At 37.4% G+C, this 18,526-nt stretch overlaps 8 protein-coding genes across 8 annotated transcripts; 7 read left to right on the plus strand and 1 right to left on the minus strand. All coding sequences in view use genetic code 12, as the record gives it.

Annotated features, from left to right (window-relative positions):
* Positions 1 to 35: 35 nt before the first annotated feature.
* Positions 36 to 755, plus strand: KGF56_002480 (uncharacterized protein; the record flags this gene model as incomplete). Its single annotated transcript, XM_049323713.1, has 1 exon — positions 36 to 755. One exon carries the CDS (start codon positions 36 to 38, stop codon positions 753 to 755), a length of 720 nt encoding a protein of 239 aa, XP_049180457.1.
* A 326-nt stretch (positions 756 to 1,081) lies between these two features.
* On the plus strand, positions 1,082 to 1,828 carry GPM1 (phosphoglycerate mutase; the record flags this gene model as incomplete). The annotated part of the gene is made up of 1 exon (XM_049323714.1): positions 1,082 to 1,828. The coding sequence occupies one exon, from the start codon at positions 1,082 to 1,084 to the stop codon at positions 1,826 to 1,828; it is 747 nt and encodes a 248-aa protein (XP_049180458.1).
* Positions 1,829 to 2,069: 241 nt separating this feature from the next.
* On the plus strand, positions 2,070 to 4,859 carry NSP1 (FG-nucleoporin; the record flags this gene model as incomplete). The annotated part of the gene is made up of 1 exon (XM_049323715.1): positions 2,070 to 4,859. The coding sequence occupies one exon, from the start codon at positions 2,070 to 2,072 to the stop codon at positions 4,857 to 4,859; it is 2,790 nt and encodes a 929-aa protein (XP_049180459.1).
* A 780-nt stretch (positions 4,860 to 5,639) lies between these two features.
* KGF56_002483 (uncharacterized protein) lies at positions 5,640 to 6,530 on the plus strand (the record flags this gene model as incomplete). Its single annotated transcript, XM_049323716.1, has 1 exon — positions 5,640 to 6,530. One exon carries the CDS (start codon positions 5,640 to 5,642, stop codon positions 6,528 to 6,530), a length of 891 nt encoding a protein of 296 aa, XP_049180460.1.
* Positions 6,531 to 6,824: 294 nt separating this feature from the next.
* VPS20 (ESCRT-III subunit protein) lies at positions 6,825 to 7,493 on the plus strand (the record flags this gene model as incomplete). Its single annotated transcript, XM_049323719.1, has 1 exon — positions 6,825 to 7,493. One exon carries the CDS (start codon positions 6,825 to 6,827, stop codon positions 7,491 to 7,493), a length of 669 nt encoding a protein of 222 aa, XP_049180461.1.
* A 98-nt stretch (positions 7,494 to 7,591) lies between these two features.
* HEM2 (porphobilinogen synthase) lies at positions 7,592 to 8,497 on the minus strand (the record flags this gene model as incomplete). Its single annotated transcript, XM_049323720.1, has 1 exon — positions 7,592 to 8,497. The coding sequence occupies one exon, from the start codon at positions 8,495 to 8,497 to the stop codon at positions 7,592 to 7,594; it is 906 nt and encodes a 301-aa protein (XP_049180462.1).
* A 2,545-nt stretch (positions 8,498 to 11,042) lies between these two features.
* On the plus strand, positions 11,043 to 15,587 carry ROM2 (Rho family guanine nucleotide exchange factor; the record flags this gene model as incomplete). Its single annotated transcript, XM_049323721.1, has 1 exon — positions 11,043 to 15,587. The coding sequence occupies one exon, from the start codon at positions 11,043 to 11,045 to the stop codon at positions 15,585 to 15,587; it is 4,545 nt and encodes a 1,514-aa protein (XP_049180463.1).
* A 910-nt stretch (positions 15,588 to 16,497) lies between these two features.
* Positions 16,498 to 17,487, plus strand: FEN12 (fatty acid elongase; the record flags this gene model as incomplete). Its single annotated transcript, XM_049323722.1, has 1 exon — positions 16,498 to 17,487. One exon carries the CDS (start codon positions 16,498 to 16,500, stop codon positions 17,485 to 17,487), a length of 990 nt encoding a protein of 329 aa, XP_049180464.1.
* Between the last annotated feature and the right edge of the window lie 1,039 nt (positions 17,488 to 18,526).

Below are 18,526 nucleotides of genomic sequence, written 5' to 3' on the forward strand. Positions count from 1 at the left end.
TTCTTTTCTGTAGTCTCGGCACTTTTATTTGCACTATGTCTTGCGAAGACGAACATTACCATAATCACAACCATAATCACAACCACAACCACAACCATGATCATGATCACATTGCACCAATCCCTACATCCTCCTCGCAATCGCTTAATGCCAAAATTGACACGTTCAAAGTGTCTGCTTTGAACATGGCCAACTTACCTGATGATTTAGCTAAAGTGTTCAAAGAGCAGGACCACAAGTACGAAATCAACCCCACCATCAAATCCGATTGTGACGAGCAATTGATCATCAATATCCCTTTTTTAAACGGGAGTGTTAAACTATATTCGATCATACTACGCACAAATGGAGACCTATATTGCCCCAAAACAATAAAACTATTTAAGAACGACAAGACGATAGATTTCGATAATATAGAGCAAAAAGCTCCACTTCAGACTATTCAGCATCCACAGATTGGTGTTGCTTGCGAAGCCAACGACGAATCGGATGAGATTATATCAGACACTGATTTTGTGGAACATTTTCTATCCCGGCATAAATTTACTGGAGTTGAGCATTTGACGATTTATATAGAGAGCATTCACGATGAAAATGAAGACCAGTGTCGTATCCACTCAATTGAGCTAAGAGGAGAATTTACCGAGTTAAACAGAGACCCCGTGGTAACATTATATGAGCTGGCTGCAAACCCTGCGGATCATAAAACCACTACAAAGCTCGAGAGCAAAAATAACCTTCAGTTTGGTACCTGATATTGATTTTACAAAGTTTGCTGAATTTCAATAATAAAGAGCCAACTTTTTTTAATTGTTCTTATTTCTTCTTCTTTTTTTTTTTTTTTCGGGGGACTTTTCCCTTCTTCTTTGAACATATAGAGGTTGTATTTGAATGGGATTTATCATGATTACATGAATAATCTCGGAAGAATCAAGCCCTTCAAATTATCGTACCTATTTTTTTTTTCGCTCTCTCTCTCTCTTTCTTATATAAAGATCAAACGATTTTTCCCCTTCTTCTCTCCCTGGTTATTTTTTCTGCTTCTTGTTTCAATAGGTAAGGAAGGAAATCAAAAGTAATAATGCCAAAGTTAGTTTTAGTCAGACACGGTCAATCGGAATGGAACGAAAAGAACTTGTTTACTGGTTGGGTTGATTGTAGATTATCTGAAACCGGTAAAAAAGAAGCCAAGAGAGCTGGTGAATTGATTCAAGAAGCAGGTATCAAGCTTGATATTTGCTATACTTCACAATTGTCGAGAGCCATTCAAACCGCTAACATTGCTTTGGAAGCAGCTGACCAATTATGGCTTCCAGTGAAGAGATCCTGGAGATTGAATGAAAGACACTATGGTGCTTTACAAGGATTGGACAAGGCCAATACTTTGGAAAAATACGGAAAAGAAAAGTTCCAAACCTGGAGAAGATCATTCAATGTTCCACCACCACCAATTGCTGCTGATGGTGAATATTCCCAAATTGGTGAGAGAAGATACGAAAACATTGACCCAGCTTGTATTCCATTAGCTGAATCTTTGGAATTGGTTATCGTTAGATTATTGCCATACTGGCAAGACGAAATCGCCCGCGATTTATTAGACAATAAAGTCGTTATGGTTGCCGCACACGGTAACTCATTAAGGGCTTTGGTCAAACATTTGGACAATATCTCAGATGAAGAAATTGCTGGTTTGAACATTCCAACTGGTATCCCATTGGTCTACGAATTGGACGAGAATTTGAAACCAACTAAACCTGCTTACTACTTGGATCCCGAAGCCGCTGCTGCTGGTGCCGCCGCTGTTGCCGCTCAAGGTCAAAAGAAATAAATAGGGGGGGTAGGGTCTGTACTTGTATAGATGAGAAAATGAAATAAAGAATAAAAAATCGATTGCAACTAAAAAAAAAAAAAAAATTGTAAAGAAAAAAATATAAGAGAGAGAAAACAAAAGGTTTATACTTCTCATCGAAAATCTTTGTAAGAGATATATATATATTTATATATATATATATAGATCGATTGAATAATTACAACCAAACCTTGTGTGATTTTCTCATTATAGCAAGATCATGTTTGGAAGCAGTTCATCGAATCAAGGTAAAGGTTCTTTTGGTGGCTTCGGTACAACTAGTAACAACAATACAAATCCTAATGCAAGCCAACCTCAACAACAAAGCGCATTTGGTGGTTTTGGAACCAACACAGGAGGCGCCGGAGCTTTTGGACTGACTTCGAATCAGCCTTCCTTTTCATTTGGAGGTGCTAACAACAATCAACAGCAATCTGGAGCTATATCGAGCCCGTTTGGAACAAAGACAAGTTCTGCATTTGGAGGCGGCTCAACAACAACATCAACATCATCATCAACGTTACCTGCATTTAATCAATCGACGAGCAACAATAAGGGTACAACAACGCCTGGTGCAGTATTCTCTTTTGGAAAAAAAGAGGACTCAGCTCCTACAACAGTCAGCGGAGGAGGAATCTTTGGTTCCGGTCAAGCATCTCAACCAGCAATACAAGCAGGTGCAGGTGCAGGTACAACATCAGCATTTGGTTCTGGTTCCAATTCCTCTGTGCTGTTTGGAGGTAATTCTACAGGGCAACAAGCGTCAACCCAGCCAGCATTTGGTTCCACGGGAACTCAACCAGCCGACCCACAAAAAGCTTCATCAGGGACTGCATTTGGATCATCAACAAAACCACAGTCAAACCCTTCTCCATTTGGATCTACTTCTGCTTTTGGTAGCAATCAAGCCAATCAAAGCAATCCAGCAGCTGGAAACCTATTTGGAGGTGGGGCAACTTTCGGTGCTAAAAAGGATGGAGAATCATCTTCATCACCTGCACCTGCTTTTGGATTTGGATCCAAAAGTGCTCTGCAGACGCCGGTATTTGGAACCGCTTTAAATTCGCAACCTGGAAAGACAAGTAATAGTGCCCTTCTTTTTGGCGGAGAAAAGAAAGAGGCGACACCGGCCGCTTCCACAGGTGGATTATTTGGAACCAAAAAGGATGATGCTTCTACAACTGCAACTACCTCGGGCGGATTATTTGGCGCTAAAAAAGATGATACATCTGCAACTACAACCACTTCAGGCGGATTATTTGGCGCTAAAACAGAATCAACTCCTGCCGCTTCTACAGGTGGACTTTTTGGAGCTAAAACAGCATCGACCCCTGCCGCTTCTACAGGTGGACTTTTTGGAGCTAACACAGCATCAACTTCTGCCGCTTCTACAGGTGGACTTTTTGGAGCCAAAAAGGATGTGCCTGTATCTTCAGCAGAGGCTGGAAACACCGGAAAACCCAGTACCGGCTCGAATCTCTTTGGATCATCAACTTCTGGTGGCTCTGGACAGGAGTCAACAGCCACAATCTCACTGAATGGAGGCGGCAAAAAGGAAGATGGCACAAAATCTCAATCTTTGTTTGGTGCTAATACACTGTCAAGTGGGTTCCTGTTTGGTGCCAAGAAGGATGAGGATAAAGAGAAACCAAGTGGGTTCCTGTTTGGTGCCAAGAAGGATGAGGATAAAGAGAAACCAAGTGGGTTCCTGTTTGGTGCCAAAAAGGATGAGGACAAGGAGAAACCAAGTGGGTTCCAGTTTGGTGCCAAGAAGGATGAGGATAAAGAGAAACTAAGTGGGTTCCTGTTTGGTGCCAAGAAGGATGAGGATAAAGAGAAACCAAGTGGGTTCCTGTTTGGTGCCAAGAAGGATGAGGATAAAGAGAAACCAAGTGGGTTCCTGTTTGGTGCCAAAAAGGATGAGGACAAGGAGAAACCAAGTGGGTTCCTGTTTGGTGCCAAGAAGGATGAGGACAAGGAGAAAACAAGTGGGTTCCTGTTTGGTGCCAAGAAGGATGAGGACAAGGAGAAACCAAGTGGGTTCCTGTTTGGTGCCAAGAAGGATGAGAAAGACAAAACTAATACCACCACCAACTTTTCCACCGCTGGAGCTGAATATGCAACTGCATCTTCAACAAATTCTGTTCAGCCTACTTTGAAACCAACTAAAATAGAGCCTATTCCCGTATCAATTGATAATAAAAATCTTGACGACTTAATATTGAAATGGTCAAAGCAATTAAATTCTACATCAAAGATTTTTGAAACGTATACAGATAAAGTAAAACAGTGGGACATAAAATTGGTTGAAGGTGAAAGCGCCATTACCAAGTTGAATCAAGATTCTATTGAAGTGGAAGCATTGGAAACTAAAATTGATCAACAATTATTTTTTGTTGAAAATCAACAAGATGAATTGGAAAAAATACTAGACAATTACGAACAACAGACGGATCTCTTATTGAGTAATATTGAGTTGAATAGTGGCGGTAGTGGTGTATTTAGTCCAGTCGTTGCAGCTACAGTCAATAGACAAGGAGCCATTTCTGGGACACCCGCATCTGCAGGCTCCAACACAAGTACAGCTTTAGTTAGCAAGGATGAACAACAACAACAGCAACAGCAGTCCAACTATAACCTCACTTCAAATATGAGTGTTACTGATAAGTTACGTGAAAAAGCATACTTCAATGCCGAATTACTAGACGAAAGACTAGACGGATTAGGAGAAAGTTTGAACACATTGATCAATGAAGTGAATTCAATAAGCGATGTGTTTAATAAGAATATGAGTAATAATTTGAACCAAGCGGTGCGTGCTAAAACCAATGACACGAATAAACATTCATCGTCATCATCGTCATCATCATCATCATCATCAGAGAGTAAAAAGCAAGATTCTAAAAATCTATTTGAAATCATACAGTTGTTGAATCTTCATTTGGAGAATTTGAAATATATTGAAACAAAGGAAAATGAATTGAAGAAAAAGTTGGCTAATCTTGGTTGACTTGGAAAGTGAGTTAGTATATATGTATATATAAAAAACCACGATATAGTGTAGGTGTACTATAGTGGATCACTGACTGTCAACGACACTATTGAGCTAGGTTATAGTATGTAGAGTTGTGGGTAAAACATCCAATAGAACATATATATCACATATCACATGCTGCTTGTGTAGCAAACGAAGGATAAATCTACGAATTCCACCCAATTATTCAACCTTTCCTTTTATGGGAAACAGTATTACTAGTGCTACCAAGTATAAATTGAATACTCAATAGCGAAACACTTATGTGGGGTATACGGCGGAAAAATAAATTGCTAGCTAATGTAACAATTTTTCTTTATCAATTGACATATGATTTAGTTGTGTGTGTTTTTTTTTTATCCGTCTAAAGAAGATTGGTATAGAATCAGTACTATCTATATAAGGTATTCATATTAGACTCACCAGTAAGGCAACTCGTAGTGACCAATATAATGATAATAATATAGGTGACATATTTCTTCATACAATGTCCATTAAAAAAAAAAAAAAACCCTCTAGAATGTAATTAATATATATATTATCGATTATATATATATATATATATATATTTTTTTTTTCCTTTTATTTTTCACCAGTTACGTTTTGTTATAAAGTGTCAAAGGTTTGATTGAATTTAGCAAATCAATAAACAGTTCAACATCTTTTTCTTGTAATCCCCTTTTTTTTTTTTTTTTTTTTGAAAAAAAACATAGTTTTACTCTTTGAGGTTTTAGAATAAGGTAAGTTTGAGGTAAAATGGGGTCGCCACTATTCATGTTGATAAACTTGCTACTTGATCCAGATGTGTCCAAGAAAGTAGTTTTGCAAATGGCCTGGTCTCAGGTTAAAGCAATCGGTATTGGTAAAGTATTGGCTGCTTTATTGAGTAGTTTAATGGTTGGTGTCTCATCTTTCATTAGGGTACCTCAAATTAGAAAGTTATTAATCAAGAGTGAGGCGGATAGAATCAGAGTTGCTAAAGGATTATCTTTGCAAAGCTTATCAATCGATACGTTGAATAATTTGGTTCATATAGCATTTAATTCACAACATAACATTCCGTTTATCAACTATGGGGAGAGCTTATTATTGGGTATACAAAATGCACTTATTATTTTGTTGACAAAATTCTACAGGTTAAGAGAAGAAGGGGAAATACAAAATTTGCAAAACTTACCAGTTCTAGAGCAATTGAAGGTTATTGCGAGAGGATTGGTCCAACCAATTGGTGTCATGATTGCTTCGGTGATCTTCTTCACCCAAATTGCACCATCTAACTTAATTTCAGTATTGGAAATTTTGAATATCCCAATTTCAATTATTGCCAAAATTCCTCAAATTACTGCAAATTACAGATTAAAAACAGTTTCCCATTTAAGTGATGTTGTGTTGAAAGCAAACGTTGTTGGATCATTGATTAGGGTTTACACTTCATATACCGATTACAAGACAAAGGCAGAAAGAAACAAAAATACCATTGACGAGAAAATCCTCTTGGCTGGATATGTAACTTCATCAGTTATGAACTCAGTATTGTTGGGTCAATCAATTGTTTATGACAAATTAGGCAGAGGTAAAAGCTTGAAAGAGAGAGACTTGGGGGAGAAGGAGGAGGAAGAGAAGAAAAAGAGCAAGAAGAATATTTGAATAAAACTCAATGATAATTTATAATTGGATATAGCTCAATGATAATTTATATTTGGATATAGCTCATATATCGTTTACATTTACACCCTTTTTATAAGTACAACTTGATTTATATCACCACCACCAACTCTTTGTATGCGATAACAACTCCTCAGTCTATAGATAAGGGTTGTGGCTAACTCTTGTCGTGCAAAACGAGAGAAACTATGGCAAAGAAAAAACAAAAGAAGAGAAAACAAAACGGAATTAGATTGATTGATTTAATTGATAGTAAGTATATACTACGGAACCGATATGGGAAATCAACCGAGTGCTCCTAAAATAACAGCTCAAGATAGAGCAATCTTCCAACTCAAACAACAGCGAGATAAGATAAAACTACATCAACGGAAACTAAGTCTTCTTTGTAACAAACAAACGGAGTTGGCACGAAAGGCCATTTTGAAGAAACAGCCCGAACGAGCAAAGTTTTACTTGCGGCTTAAGAGGCAACAAGAATCGACTATAACCAAGACATTTGACCAACTTGATACTTTGGAAAAACTAATCGGCTCTATAGAATACAAGTTGATTGAAAAAGATGTATTATACGGGTTGCAACAGGGCAATGCAGTTTTAAAACAGTTGAATGGTGAAATGAATGTTGAAAAGATAGATAAAATACTTGATGATCTAGAAGAAGAGAAGTTGAAAGAAGAGGAAATAAGTCAAACGTTGGGACTCGACTCAGGATTGAGTCGTGTTGATGAAGAAGCAATCGATGAGGAGTTTGAAAAATTAAATATGGAAGAAAATAAAGTAGAGACAAAAAGGAATATACTGAAGGTAACAAAATTACCTTCTGTTCCAAAAGAGCAAATTCAAATCTTACCAGATGTACCTACCAATGCTATAAAAGACAAAAGCTCAGAAAAAGAACGACAACAATCGGTTGAATATGAACCTGAGCCAATAGCAATATAGGTCAACTCATCACTAAAAGAAGATAGATACCAAAAAAAAAATTAAAAAACTGTACAAACCATTATTTTGCATTAAGCATTTTTATTTTGTTTTTATTTTTACACTTGCAACCACTCCAAAAATTCAGGGGTGAAATAACTTATAATCAACCTAGCGCCAGCTCTAACCAATCCTTGGTGTGCCTCAAACGCAATGCCTTTCAAGTCAACAACACCCTTTTCTGCAGCTGCATGTAACATAGCATACTCTCCACTAACATGATAGGCACATACTGGATAATTTCGACACAATTTACTTGCATCACTTACAATGTCCAAATAGAATGTAGACGGTTTAACTATAATAGCATCAGCTCCTTCCTGCATATCTCTCAACAAAGCTCTTCTGGCCAAGCCAGCACCCCCAGGTGGCAACTGGTACGCTTTTCTGTCTCCAAGACTTGGTGCCGAACCGGCGGCATCTCTAAACGGTCCATACAAATTTCCCGAGAATTTTGCAGCATACGACATAACGAGACATCTGTGGGCTAATCCGGCTTCTATCAATCCCAATTTAATATCCTTAATTCTACCGTCCATCATATCTGAAGGCGCAACTGAGTGAGCCCCGGCCTTTGCATAGTTAACAGCGACAGCAGCGATTCTCCGTACGGATGATTCTCTTTTCAAAGAGCCATCTTCGTTCAAAACACCACAGTGGCCATGATCCGTATATTCGCAGAGACAAACATCACACATTATGAACAAATCGGGAAAATTTATTCTCAACAATTTAATACTTGATATCACTGGACCTTCTGGATCATCAGCGGCACTACCTATATCATCTTTGACCCCTTTTTTTAAAATCACACCAAACAAAATCACTGCTCTAAGTCCTTTTTTCACCAAAGTATCAACATACGGTATCAACTTGTTGACTCCAAACCTCTTGATATTTGGTAATGAAGGTATCGGTGTTTCTTCATCTGGATCATCGGAAACAAATAGCGGGAATATGAACATATTCTTTGTGAGTTGTTTTTCCTGTTGCCATTCTCGAGACAAAGGGTGATTATAGCCTCCTTGTAAAACTGAGGATATGGAGGAGCCTGTTGAAGGTAAAAATTCTGCTTCGTGAACCATTTAAACACACACACACAAACTCTCTCTTTTTTTTTTTTTTTTCTTCTTCTTCTTTATCTATCTCTTTCCTTCTGTGTGAAGCAGTAGTTTAGTTTTGGATTTGGCCGTTGTGGAGTAAAAATAATCTTGAAAATAAGATGATTCTTCCAACCTGAGGCCTATAGTTGGAACACAATCAAACCCCGTATGTTTCTCAACTTATTTAGAAGAGGTATCTAATGTGTCAACGGTTTTGAAAAAGAAAAAGAGGGAAAAAAAAAAAAAACTTGCATTGAATTGAATTAAATCTCGTTTTCCCGCCAACTAGCTCATCTCCATTGGTAATTAAAAATAACCAATTTCTTTTTTTGCGGAGTTCAAATGTCGCTTTCAACTTCTTACGCTTGAGATTTGACTTGTTCAATTTCTGGGTATTCAAGAGAACTTAAACCCGTGTGTAAGGAATTTTTATGGATAAATCAAGATTTGGGATGGGGCAGGAGGGGGTGGGGGGGGGAGTCCAAGTGGAAAGAGAGGTGTTTAAAATTCTCGCGATACACAATTAATTTTCTCTCTCTATTGAAAAAAGAAAACATAGCGGGAAAAAGTTTCTTTTATAGTTGTTTGATATAGATGTACTTTTTCTTTTCCCCCTTACTTCACAAGCGAATGGGTTGGTTACCATGATCAATTATACTAATTGTTGTAAATATTGCATTGCAGTTTCATAGTTCTAACACTTGTGTGACTAAAAGCATCCAGTTTCGCAAGTTTCAAATACAAGATGTAGATTGCTGATTCGTCGTGTGATGATAAAGAAGTTTTAAGAGGGGAATCCTTTTTTTTTCATAGCTTTGTATTCTTTTAAGCGGCGTCGAAATCTATTCTATCAACTAAAAATAACAATATAGTACTATAAATCATTTTGGTGAGAAGAATTTGCTTGAAAGGAAAGAAAAAAAGAAATTAATCTGATCTTCAAGACTAATCTGGATATGAAACAATCGAAAAATTATTTGTTGACAAGAGTTACATTTTGATTAAAAGCTTTTGTTTTTAGCTTACTGTTTCAAAACTAGGGAAAACTTACTTCACCGATATTATTGAGCCGGACACTGAGCAGGACACTATTGAGCGGGACACTGAGCAGGACACTATTGAGCAGAGCGAGATAGTGTCGATAGTATGGCTACAAAGTGTAGCTCCACTATTTCGCTCTCTCGATAGTGTCAAAGTATGGCTACAAAGTGTTGCTCCACTGTCTCGCTCTCTCGATAGTGTCCATAGTATGGCCACAAAGTGTAGCTCTTCTCGATAGTGTCAATAGGCTACAAAGTGTTGCTCTGCTCGATAGTGTCAATAGTATGGCTACAAAGTGTTGCTCCACTATCTCGCTCTGCTCGATAGTGTCTATAAAGCATTGCTCCACTATCTCGCTCTGCTCGATAGTGTTTACAAAGTGTTGCTCCATTATCTCACTCTGCTCGATAGTGGAGGAGAATTGTTTTTGATTTGTTACTACTTTCAGTTTAATGTGATCAATTACGAAAATTTTACCTAAATATGGGAAAAACAACTACTTTGGTGTATAAAAGTATAACTTGTGTGTGCCCAGCAAAAGCAAAAGCAAAAACAAAAGCAAATATATATATATATTTATACACATATAACTGCGCTACCATGTGAACTAAAACTAACCCAGTGAAAAACCCACCCAGCAAGTATAAATTCCCTTTGTAGTGTCCTTTAAACTGTATAATTTTGTAGAGTATTGTAGTGGGTAGAGATGTATTTTTACTCAAATGTTACTTATTCAAGATTTAGGTGAATCTTTGTCCAGTTCTTTCCCCATGCAAAATATTTTATTTTGCAATTCTCTCACTTTTGTGATGTGACTGCTACCAGAAACCAAAGAAAAAAAAAAAAGTTACGATTTACTCTTTACTACTTGCAAACTTCTCCACACACACATACACACATACAAAATTGAAATAGATAAATATGCATCTTCTGTAGACACTGCTATTCTTATAACTGCTGCTATAACTGCTGCTACTTTTAATGCGACTTTTACTACTACTACTCATTTTACTGCTACTCATTTTACTGCCTTCAACCTGCGTATTTTTTACCTTTTTTAGTCAGTCGCATTCAAAAAGAAGGAACTGAAAAATTTATTTCCCTCCAAAGAAGGATAGAAGTGTGAACAAATCATTAAGAGAAAGCCAGGAAAGAGAGAAAGAGAGAGAGAGAGAAAAAAAAAATTTAAAATTCAAGTATTGTTAGTTCATTCTATTTTGTAAGGTTCATTTTTATATATGTAATATTTGTAACATAGAAAAGTAATAGCTCATTTTTCGTTTTTATCGGCTACTTTGAGTTTTAAGTTCGCATATTTGACCAAAATAGAAACAAGTAGGAGCGTCGTATATATTGCTATAGAGAAATGGTCAATGCGGTAAATATACCAGCACATTTGTTGCCGCAAGCTTTTCTAGACCAGCAAGAAGAGGACCATAACCATCATCATAGCTACCACCACCACCACCAGAATCAAAATCAAAATCAACAACAGGAAGAAGGAGTAAAGGCGCAAACTCGCGCTCAATACCAGCAGAATCAACACCAGAATCAACAGGAAGGAGGAGTTCAGGTGCAAAATCGCGCTCAATACCAGACTGGAGTCCCCTTGACGAGTAACAATGTACCATTTCAACAACAGCATCAACAGCACCACCACCAAAGCCAACACCAACACCGTTATTTTCAACAGCTACCTCCTCAGCAGCCAGAACTAAACAATATGCAATACCAACAACCTCAGTATCAAAATATGTCTGCACCAACACCAAATAATCAGGCGTATCAAGCTCAGGGTAATAATAGCAATAATAGCCCCTACTCAATGCCACTTCAATCACACCAAGAAGAACCAGATTATTTTCAAAACGCAAGTCACAGCTTCCCACTTTACCAGCCACAATCGGAATCAATCAATGAACATCAACTTCCTTCTCTAACTGGACAGATGCAAACAAACCAATACAAGACACCGCATAACGGCGGAAGTTCACAGAACTACTCTTCTTCTCTGGATTCTCCAAGGTATCAACAGAAACTATCAATGCAAATGGAGTACAGTGCTCCACTGTCTCAGGCCGAGTACCAGCAGCCATTGCAAATGAGTTCTTCTAGTACGGTCAAGGACCCAAACGCGCCACCAGCACCAGCACCAGCACCAGCACCACCACACCAACACCACCAACACCAACACCAACACCAACAACAACACCAACACCAACAACAACACCAACAACCATTTTCTCATCGAAACGCATCAGCACCAACCTTGCCACATACTGTTCATTCAGACCAGCTACCACTGTCATTGATGTATGAAAATGGATCTCATTCACAGCAACAGCCGAAAACTTATTCTAGAAGTGCTTCGACTACACAAGTACCGTACCCTATACATAACCAGTTTTCCGGAAATCTTCATTCTTCTACTGAACAGTCACAGTTTTTGCCTTCGATACGAAAACTGTTTCGTAAAACTCAATCTGGTAATTTACCATCTATTCAGAATGATCAAATTTTCAACAACAGTGACAGTAGAAGAATTATTTCGTCTCCTAATCATAATCACTTGCCACCTCAGCTGTCCAATGAGTTACGAACAAAGTCCTTGTCCTCGACATCATCGCGTTTTAGAGGCTTCCCGCAGCAGCAACAACAACTCCAACAACAACAACAACAACAACAACAACAACAACAACAACAACAACTGCATCAACCGCAACTGCTGCAGCAGCAACAACAACAACACGAGCATTTTCAACAAAACAGTTCTCGCCCAATATCCGGAGGTGGTTCCTCGCCCTCTTTAAACCATTCATTCTCATTAACATCGAAATCGCGTTCTTTTTCATCAATTAGCAAATTATCTTCGTTGTCCTCAAAAAAGTTTGGCTCTTCATCATCGATTACAAAACACGATAAACAGAGCATTACTTCATCCAAAACTTTGATACCACTGCATCCGCCAAGCTCTTCTGTTTATCCTGCTATGTTGTCCGAAGTAGCAAAATTGTTTAAGGACGCTATTATTTTGACAATCAATACTAAAGACGGGTTAGAGTATCATGACACATTTACCGGGAAAATGGCGGTTGATATCTTGTGTCGAATAATTAGAACCAATGACAGAAACTTGGCACTATTGATAGGAAGATCACTAGATGCACAAAAGTTTTTTCATGATGTCACATATAATCACAGATTGAGAGACTCTGTTCATGAAATATATGCTTTTAATAACGTATACAACGATGTTGAATTTTATCAAGAGGAAGGTAGTAACAGTAATGGAAACAATAGTGCTACGACATCAAAACACGGGTCCTTTGTGGACAGTGCTCAATTCCAGCAGGCCATTCAGGACAATTTTTTGTCGCAACAACTACCTTCCCATGTTAGTCAACCTGCAGCGGCGGCTGAGTACGCGTCAGCGGCAGCAACAGCAACAGCAACAGCAACAGCAACAGGTGCACAGTTGAATAGATTGAGTGGAGGAAATAGTAGTGTTAATCTTGCTGGAAAAAACTTGACGGCCACTCAGCAAACCGGAGTCAATGGGGTCTTTACAATTTTAACGGACTGTTATTCACCTACGTGTAGCAGAAATCATTTGTGTTACAGTATTGCCTGTCCCAGAAGATTAGAACAACAAGCTAGATTGAATCTAAAGCCTCATGGCGGTTTGAAAAGAGCAGTTTCCAAGTTGTCCTTGCACGATAAAGAAGAAAATGAAACATTATGGCACAAGACAGTTCCTCAGTCTGTGTTGGATAAATTAGACAAGCACGAAAAAATTAGGCAAGAGTTAATTTACGAGTTCATTTATACAGAAAGAGATTACGTGAAGGATTTGGAGTTTATGACTGATTTTTACATAATGCCCTTGAGAAATCCTGCAAACAATATTATTCCTGAGCATCAGCGTGAAACATTCATCCATACAGTATTTGGTGGAGTTGGGGATTTATTGAGATTGGGAAGAGCCTTTAGCGAGGCCTTGAACAAGAGGCAACAGCAGCAAAAACCCGTGGTGGAAACTATTGGAGACGTATTTTTGGATCATGTTGGTAATTTTGAGCCTTTTGTTAGGTACTCTGGAAACAAAGTGTTTGCAACGTTTGAGCATGAGAGACAACAACAAGTAAATTTGAAGTATGCAAGATTTTTAGATGCCATTGAAAAGAAACCAGAATCAAGAAGACAAGATTTGTCTTCGTTTTTGATCAAAGGAGTACAACGAACTGCAAGATACCAATTGTTGTTGGCGGGAATCTTAAAACACACCAAACCAGAAAGTCCCGATTACAAATACTTGGTAAAGGCAAAGGGGGAAATTGAGGCATTATTGGTGAAGATTAATATCCAAACCGGTGAAAGCACCGATCGTCATAAAATTATGGTGTTGCACAGATTACTCGGGAAACAAACTCTTGAGAACAAATTTAATTTTAAATTATCTTACAATAATAGAATCTTGTATCAAGTCACGTTGAATAGAAAGAGAGATAATGAAAAGATAGACTTGTATTTGTTTGAGCATGCAATGTTATTAGTCAAGCACAAGATACAAAACAAGAGAGAACAGCACAAAGTATTTGAAAAACCCATCTTGCTTCCGTTATTGTTTGTGAATAGCGGATTTGAGATACCGACTACAAGAACATTGATGAACCATCGGTACAACATGTCATTAGTCTCAGACGTTGCTATCAGAAACCAAAGGGCGGAGAGTACTAATTACATTGGAAATACGCTTTCGTCAAATAATGCAAGTAAGTTCCAGATCAATATTCTTGGTATGGGAAGTAATCAAGTACACACCTCCTTGTTTGCCGAAGATGTGACAATACAAAGTCAAGTGTTGCAACAAATTGCTCAACAACAGAGGAAGTTAATTGATTCAAATGATTTATTTTCAATGAGTAAGTATGAAACTAGAAGGTTTACTGGTAATAATAAAATAAACTGTGCTGTTCCATGCTATGGTGGGAAAAAACTATTATTCGGTACCGATTCGGGAGTTTGGGTGAGCACCGTTCGATCAATAAGTGCAACTTCAAATGAGAAAATTTGCTCCGACCCCACATTGGTTATTTCCAAGCCATATACGACTCAAGTCGAAGTTTTGGTTGAATATTCGAAGTTGTTGGTTCTCAGTGACAAGGTACTATACGAATTTGATTTGTCGTGTACTGACTCCTTGGACCATGTCAAAAACACCAAGCTGGGAAAGTTAATCATGACACATATCTCCTTTTTCAAAATTGGTGTTTGCGATGGAAAATTATTGGTGATTGGAGCCAAAACAGGGAGTCAGCATTCGATATGTATTTTCGAGCCGATGAATCCATTTGATGCAAAACTGAAGAATAAGAATAAAAAAATTGAATTTGAAGAGATTTTTTTCACTTCGGATCCTATATCGATTTCGTTTTTAAAAAGTAAATTGTGTATTGGATGCGCTAAAGGGTTTGAAATCTTGTCATTACAAGCAGGTAATAAAGAGCCAATTTTGGATGAGGCAGATCCATCATTGGATTTTGCAACTCAAAGGGAGCTGGTAACACCTTTGGCTATCCACAGGTTGGGCAGAGATTTTCTTTTATGTTACTCGGAGTTTGTGTTTTTAATCAAAGGTAATGGATGGAGAACTAATCACGATTGGGGAATATTTTGGGAGGGCAACCCACGAAATGTTGCATTGTTTTTCCCCTGCCTATTATCGTTTGAACCTGGGTTTATTGAAATTAGAGATTTGCATACTACGAATTTATTAAGATCCTTAATTGGAGATAATATCAGATATTTGCATTCGAACGAACATGAAGCAATGTTTGCTTGTGAAGAAAATGGATATGATATAATTGTTTCGATTGATTTTTTGAATTTGAAACCAAAATCGCCTAGTTAATAAAGGTGTGTAAAACGTACATTTTAATATTAAAAAAAAAAAAGTTGTTACATGAGTCAAAGAGTCACTATTCAGTGCTGCTCAATAGTGTCGCAGTTGGATTAGATGTAGTAGGGAAGCAAAAGATACCACGATCTAAGCAAAGGATCAGTGAGAAAAACACGAATAAATAGATGGTAGAATTGCAAAAAGAAAAAAAATAAAAATAAAAAAAAACATTGTTTTGTTTTTCTATTGTAATTAAAGGTGTTTTAGAGCGAGTTCAATTTAAAGTTTAAGATTAGAGTATCTGTTATTACAAAACTGTTTGTAGAACTATTATTTCTTTTGCGCTATCTTTAACAAGGTGCAAAAGAAGGTATCAGTAGTTATTAAAGGATGGGGAAAGGGAAGGAGTTGAGCGAACATATTCGCTGGCTTTAGTACTGAAGGATATTTTGATTTAATGGTTTTAACCGGTTAGATTAATAAAGAAATCAATAAATGTTGAAAGAAAAAAAAAACACAGAAAAAAATCTCATAACTCCAGCCGATGACTTCCCCCCTCCCCTCACTTTATATTCTTCCTATCTAAAAAGAGATCTCGATGTAGTACCAGAGTCTTTAGTAAACCACCCATGTTTTTTTTTTGTTTTTTTTCCTTCTTTTTCTTCTTCTTTATCCTCTATTTCTTCTTTTTTTTCCGCAGTCCCTCATCAGTCTTGCTGGCTCCAGCCTTCATACCACATACCAATTAGGTTCACTTGCCTTACGGTGCGTTTTTGTTCTTTTTTTTTTTTCTTTTCCTTCAACGAGGGAAATTTTTCAGTAGGTTTTCTTTTTCATATTTTTTTTTTTTTTTCAGTAGAGCCAACAATAAAAACACTACTGCCATCAACACCACCCACTTAGCGCTATCTTTTCCAGCATAATGACACTTGGTCTTCACCGTTCAGATGCATTAATTCAAATTAGTGTCCCCTCGGTCGAACGCCCGTTTGGGATATATCTTTGGCCTATTTTCAATAAGGTATTTGAGATGGTGATTGGATACCCTGCTGACGATTTCGAGTTTATTTACCACAAGACCTTTTTGGCTAATGGTTTCCATGCTGTGAGCATAATTATTGGGTATTATTTTATCATTTTCGGCGGTAGGGCCATAATCAACAAATTCAAGTTACCAGCTTTGAAGTTGAATTTCTTGTTTCAATTGCATAATATATTTTTAACATTGTTATCGTTGAGCTTGTTGTTGTTATGTGTTGAGCAGTTGGTTCCAATGTTGTATCACCAGGGCTTGTTCTATGCCATTTGCTCAAAGGGCGCATTCACTCAGAAATTGGTAACATTGTATTATTTGAATTACTTGACCAAGTTTTTGGAATTGGTTGATTCCATCTTTTTAGTATTGAAGAAAAAAAAATTATTGTTTTTGCACACTTATCACCATGGAGCTACTGCTTTATTATGCTATACTCAATTGACAGGATCTACTTCAGTTGAGTGGGTTCCAATTACTTTGAACCTTGGCGTACATGTTGTTATGTATTGGTATTATTTCTTAAGTGCAAGAGGTATTAGAGTTTGGTGGAAAGAGTGGGTTACCCGTTTCCAAATCATTCAATTTGTTTTGGATTTGGGATTTGTTTATTTTGCAACTTACACACACTATGCATTCAAGTATTTCCCTTCGTTACCTCGTATGGGAGACTGTCATGGTAGTGAATTGGCTGCTGCGTATGGGTACTTGATTTTATCGAGTTACTTGGTATTATTTATTAGTTTCTATATCAAGGTTTACAAAACAAAGGAGAAGGTTTCAAGAAAAGCTGGTGAGCAAAGAACAACAGCCTCGAAAGTTGTTAAAAATTCTGGAGTCGAAACTGCTTCTACAAAGGTAAAATCAAGAAAGGTGTAATTAGAGACTGGAGACTGGAGACAGCCAGGGCAGGGACAGGGGCAGAAAGCAGTAGCATGTACAAAGACTGAACCGCTTTCACCCCCCCCCCCCCCCCCCCCCCCCCCCCCCCCCCCCCATTACGCGCATCTTTTAAAGTTCATAGGCAAATAGACAAAATAATGTGCTATTCGGTTTTAGAAAAACACTTTATAGATTGATTTTTCATAGACATTTTGATAAAAGGCTTTTTGCAGAATGTAGGTATAATTGTATAATCAAAAATTAAGAAGGGAGAGAAAAAAACTACACTATTGGTTATATTCCAAAAAATATACGGTGAAAAATAATAGTTGCAAAAGCTTCCTTATCAACGCTTACAATAATACTGACAATTTGAGTCCCCATGATTCAATTAATATCGTTGGAAACAACAGCAAACATCGAAAAGAAATGAAAGATACCCGATAGGTGAAAAGGTCCTCTTTTTCTCGTTAATTGGTGGTTGATAACAAAAAAAGTGTAAACCTTACTATAAAGGATTTTCTTATTTTTCCGGTTCTCTTGTGGAGTGTCGTATGTGTCGTATGTCGCACGTTGTATATCGTATCGCCGAAGGTATTGAAAGTCGTAACACGAAAAAATAATAATAATAATAATAATAATAATAATAATAATAATAATATAGGGACGGCTGAGTCCGTTGCTAAGAAGAATAAAAATAAAAGTCAAAATCTAAATAAATATCATCAAGTGGGTTTTAATTAATTAGTACAACAAAACAGAAGAAAAACGAAGAGATATTTAATGATTGATTTGTAGCTTTATAAAATGAACAGCAACAAGGATAAAGAAGGGATCCCCCTTTTTTTTTGACTTCACTCCGCTTTTCTTATCCGCCCCATATCGTTCTCTTCAATTTCGTTTTTCCCTCGTTTTTCCACATCTTCCCTGCGAATTACACTTTGCATCCCCCCTATTTGCAAAATTCTACTTCGGGTAGTATGGAAGTGACAGTTATTTTTATGTCTACATAATAAAAAAGCTTAAACTAAGAACT

Source organism: Candida oxycetoniae (genome assembly GCF_023343755.2).
Source record: "Candida oxycetoniae strain CBS 10844 chromosome Unknown scaffold51, whole genome shotgun sequence".
Classification (NCBI taxonomy): domain Eukaryota; kingdom Fungi; phylum Ascomycota; class Pichiomycetes; order Serinales; family Debaryomycetaceae; genus Lodderomyces; species Lodderomyces oxycetoniae.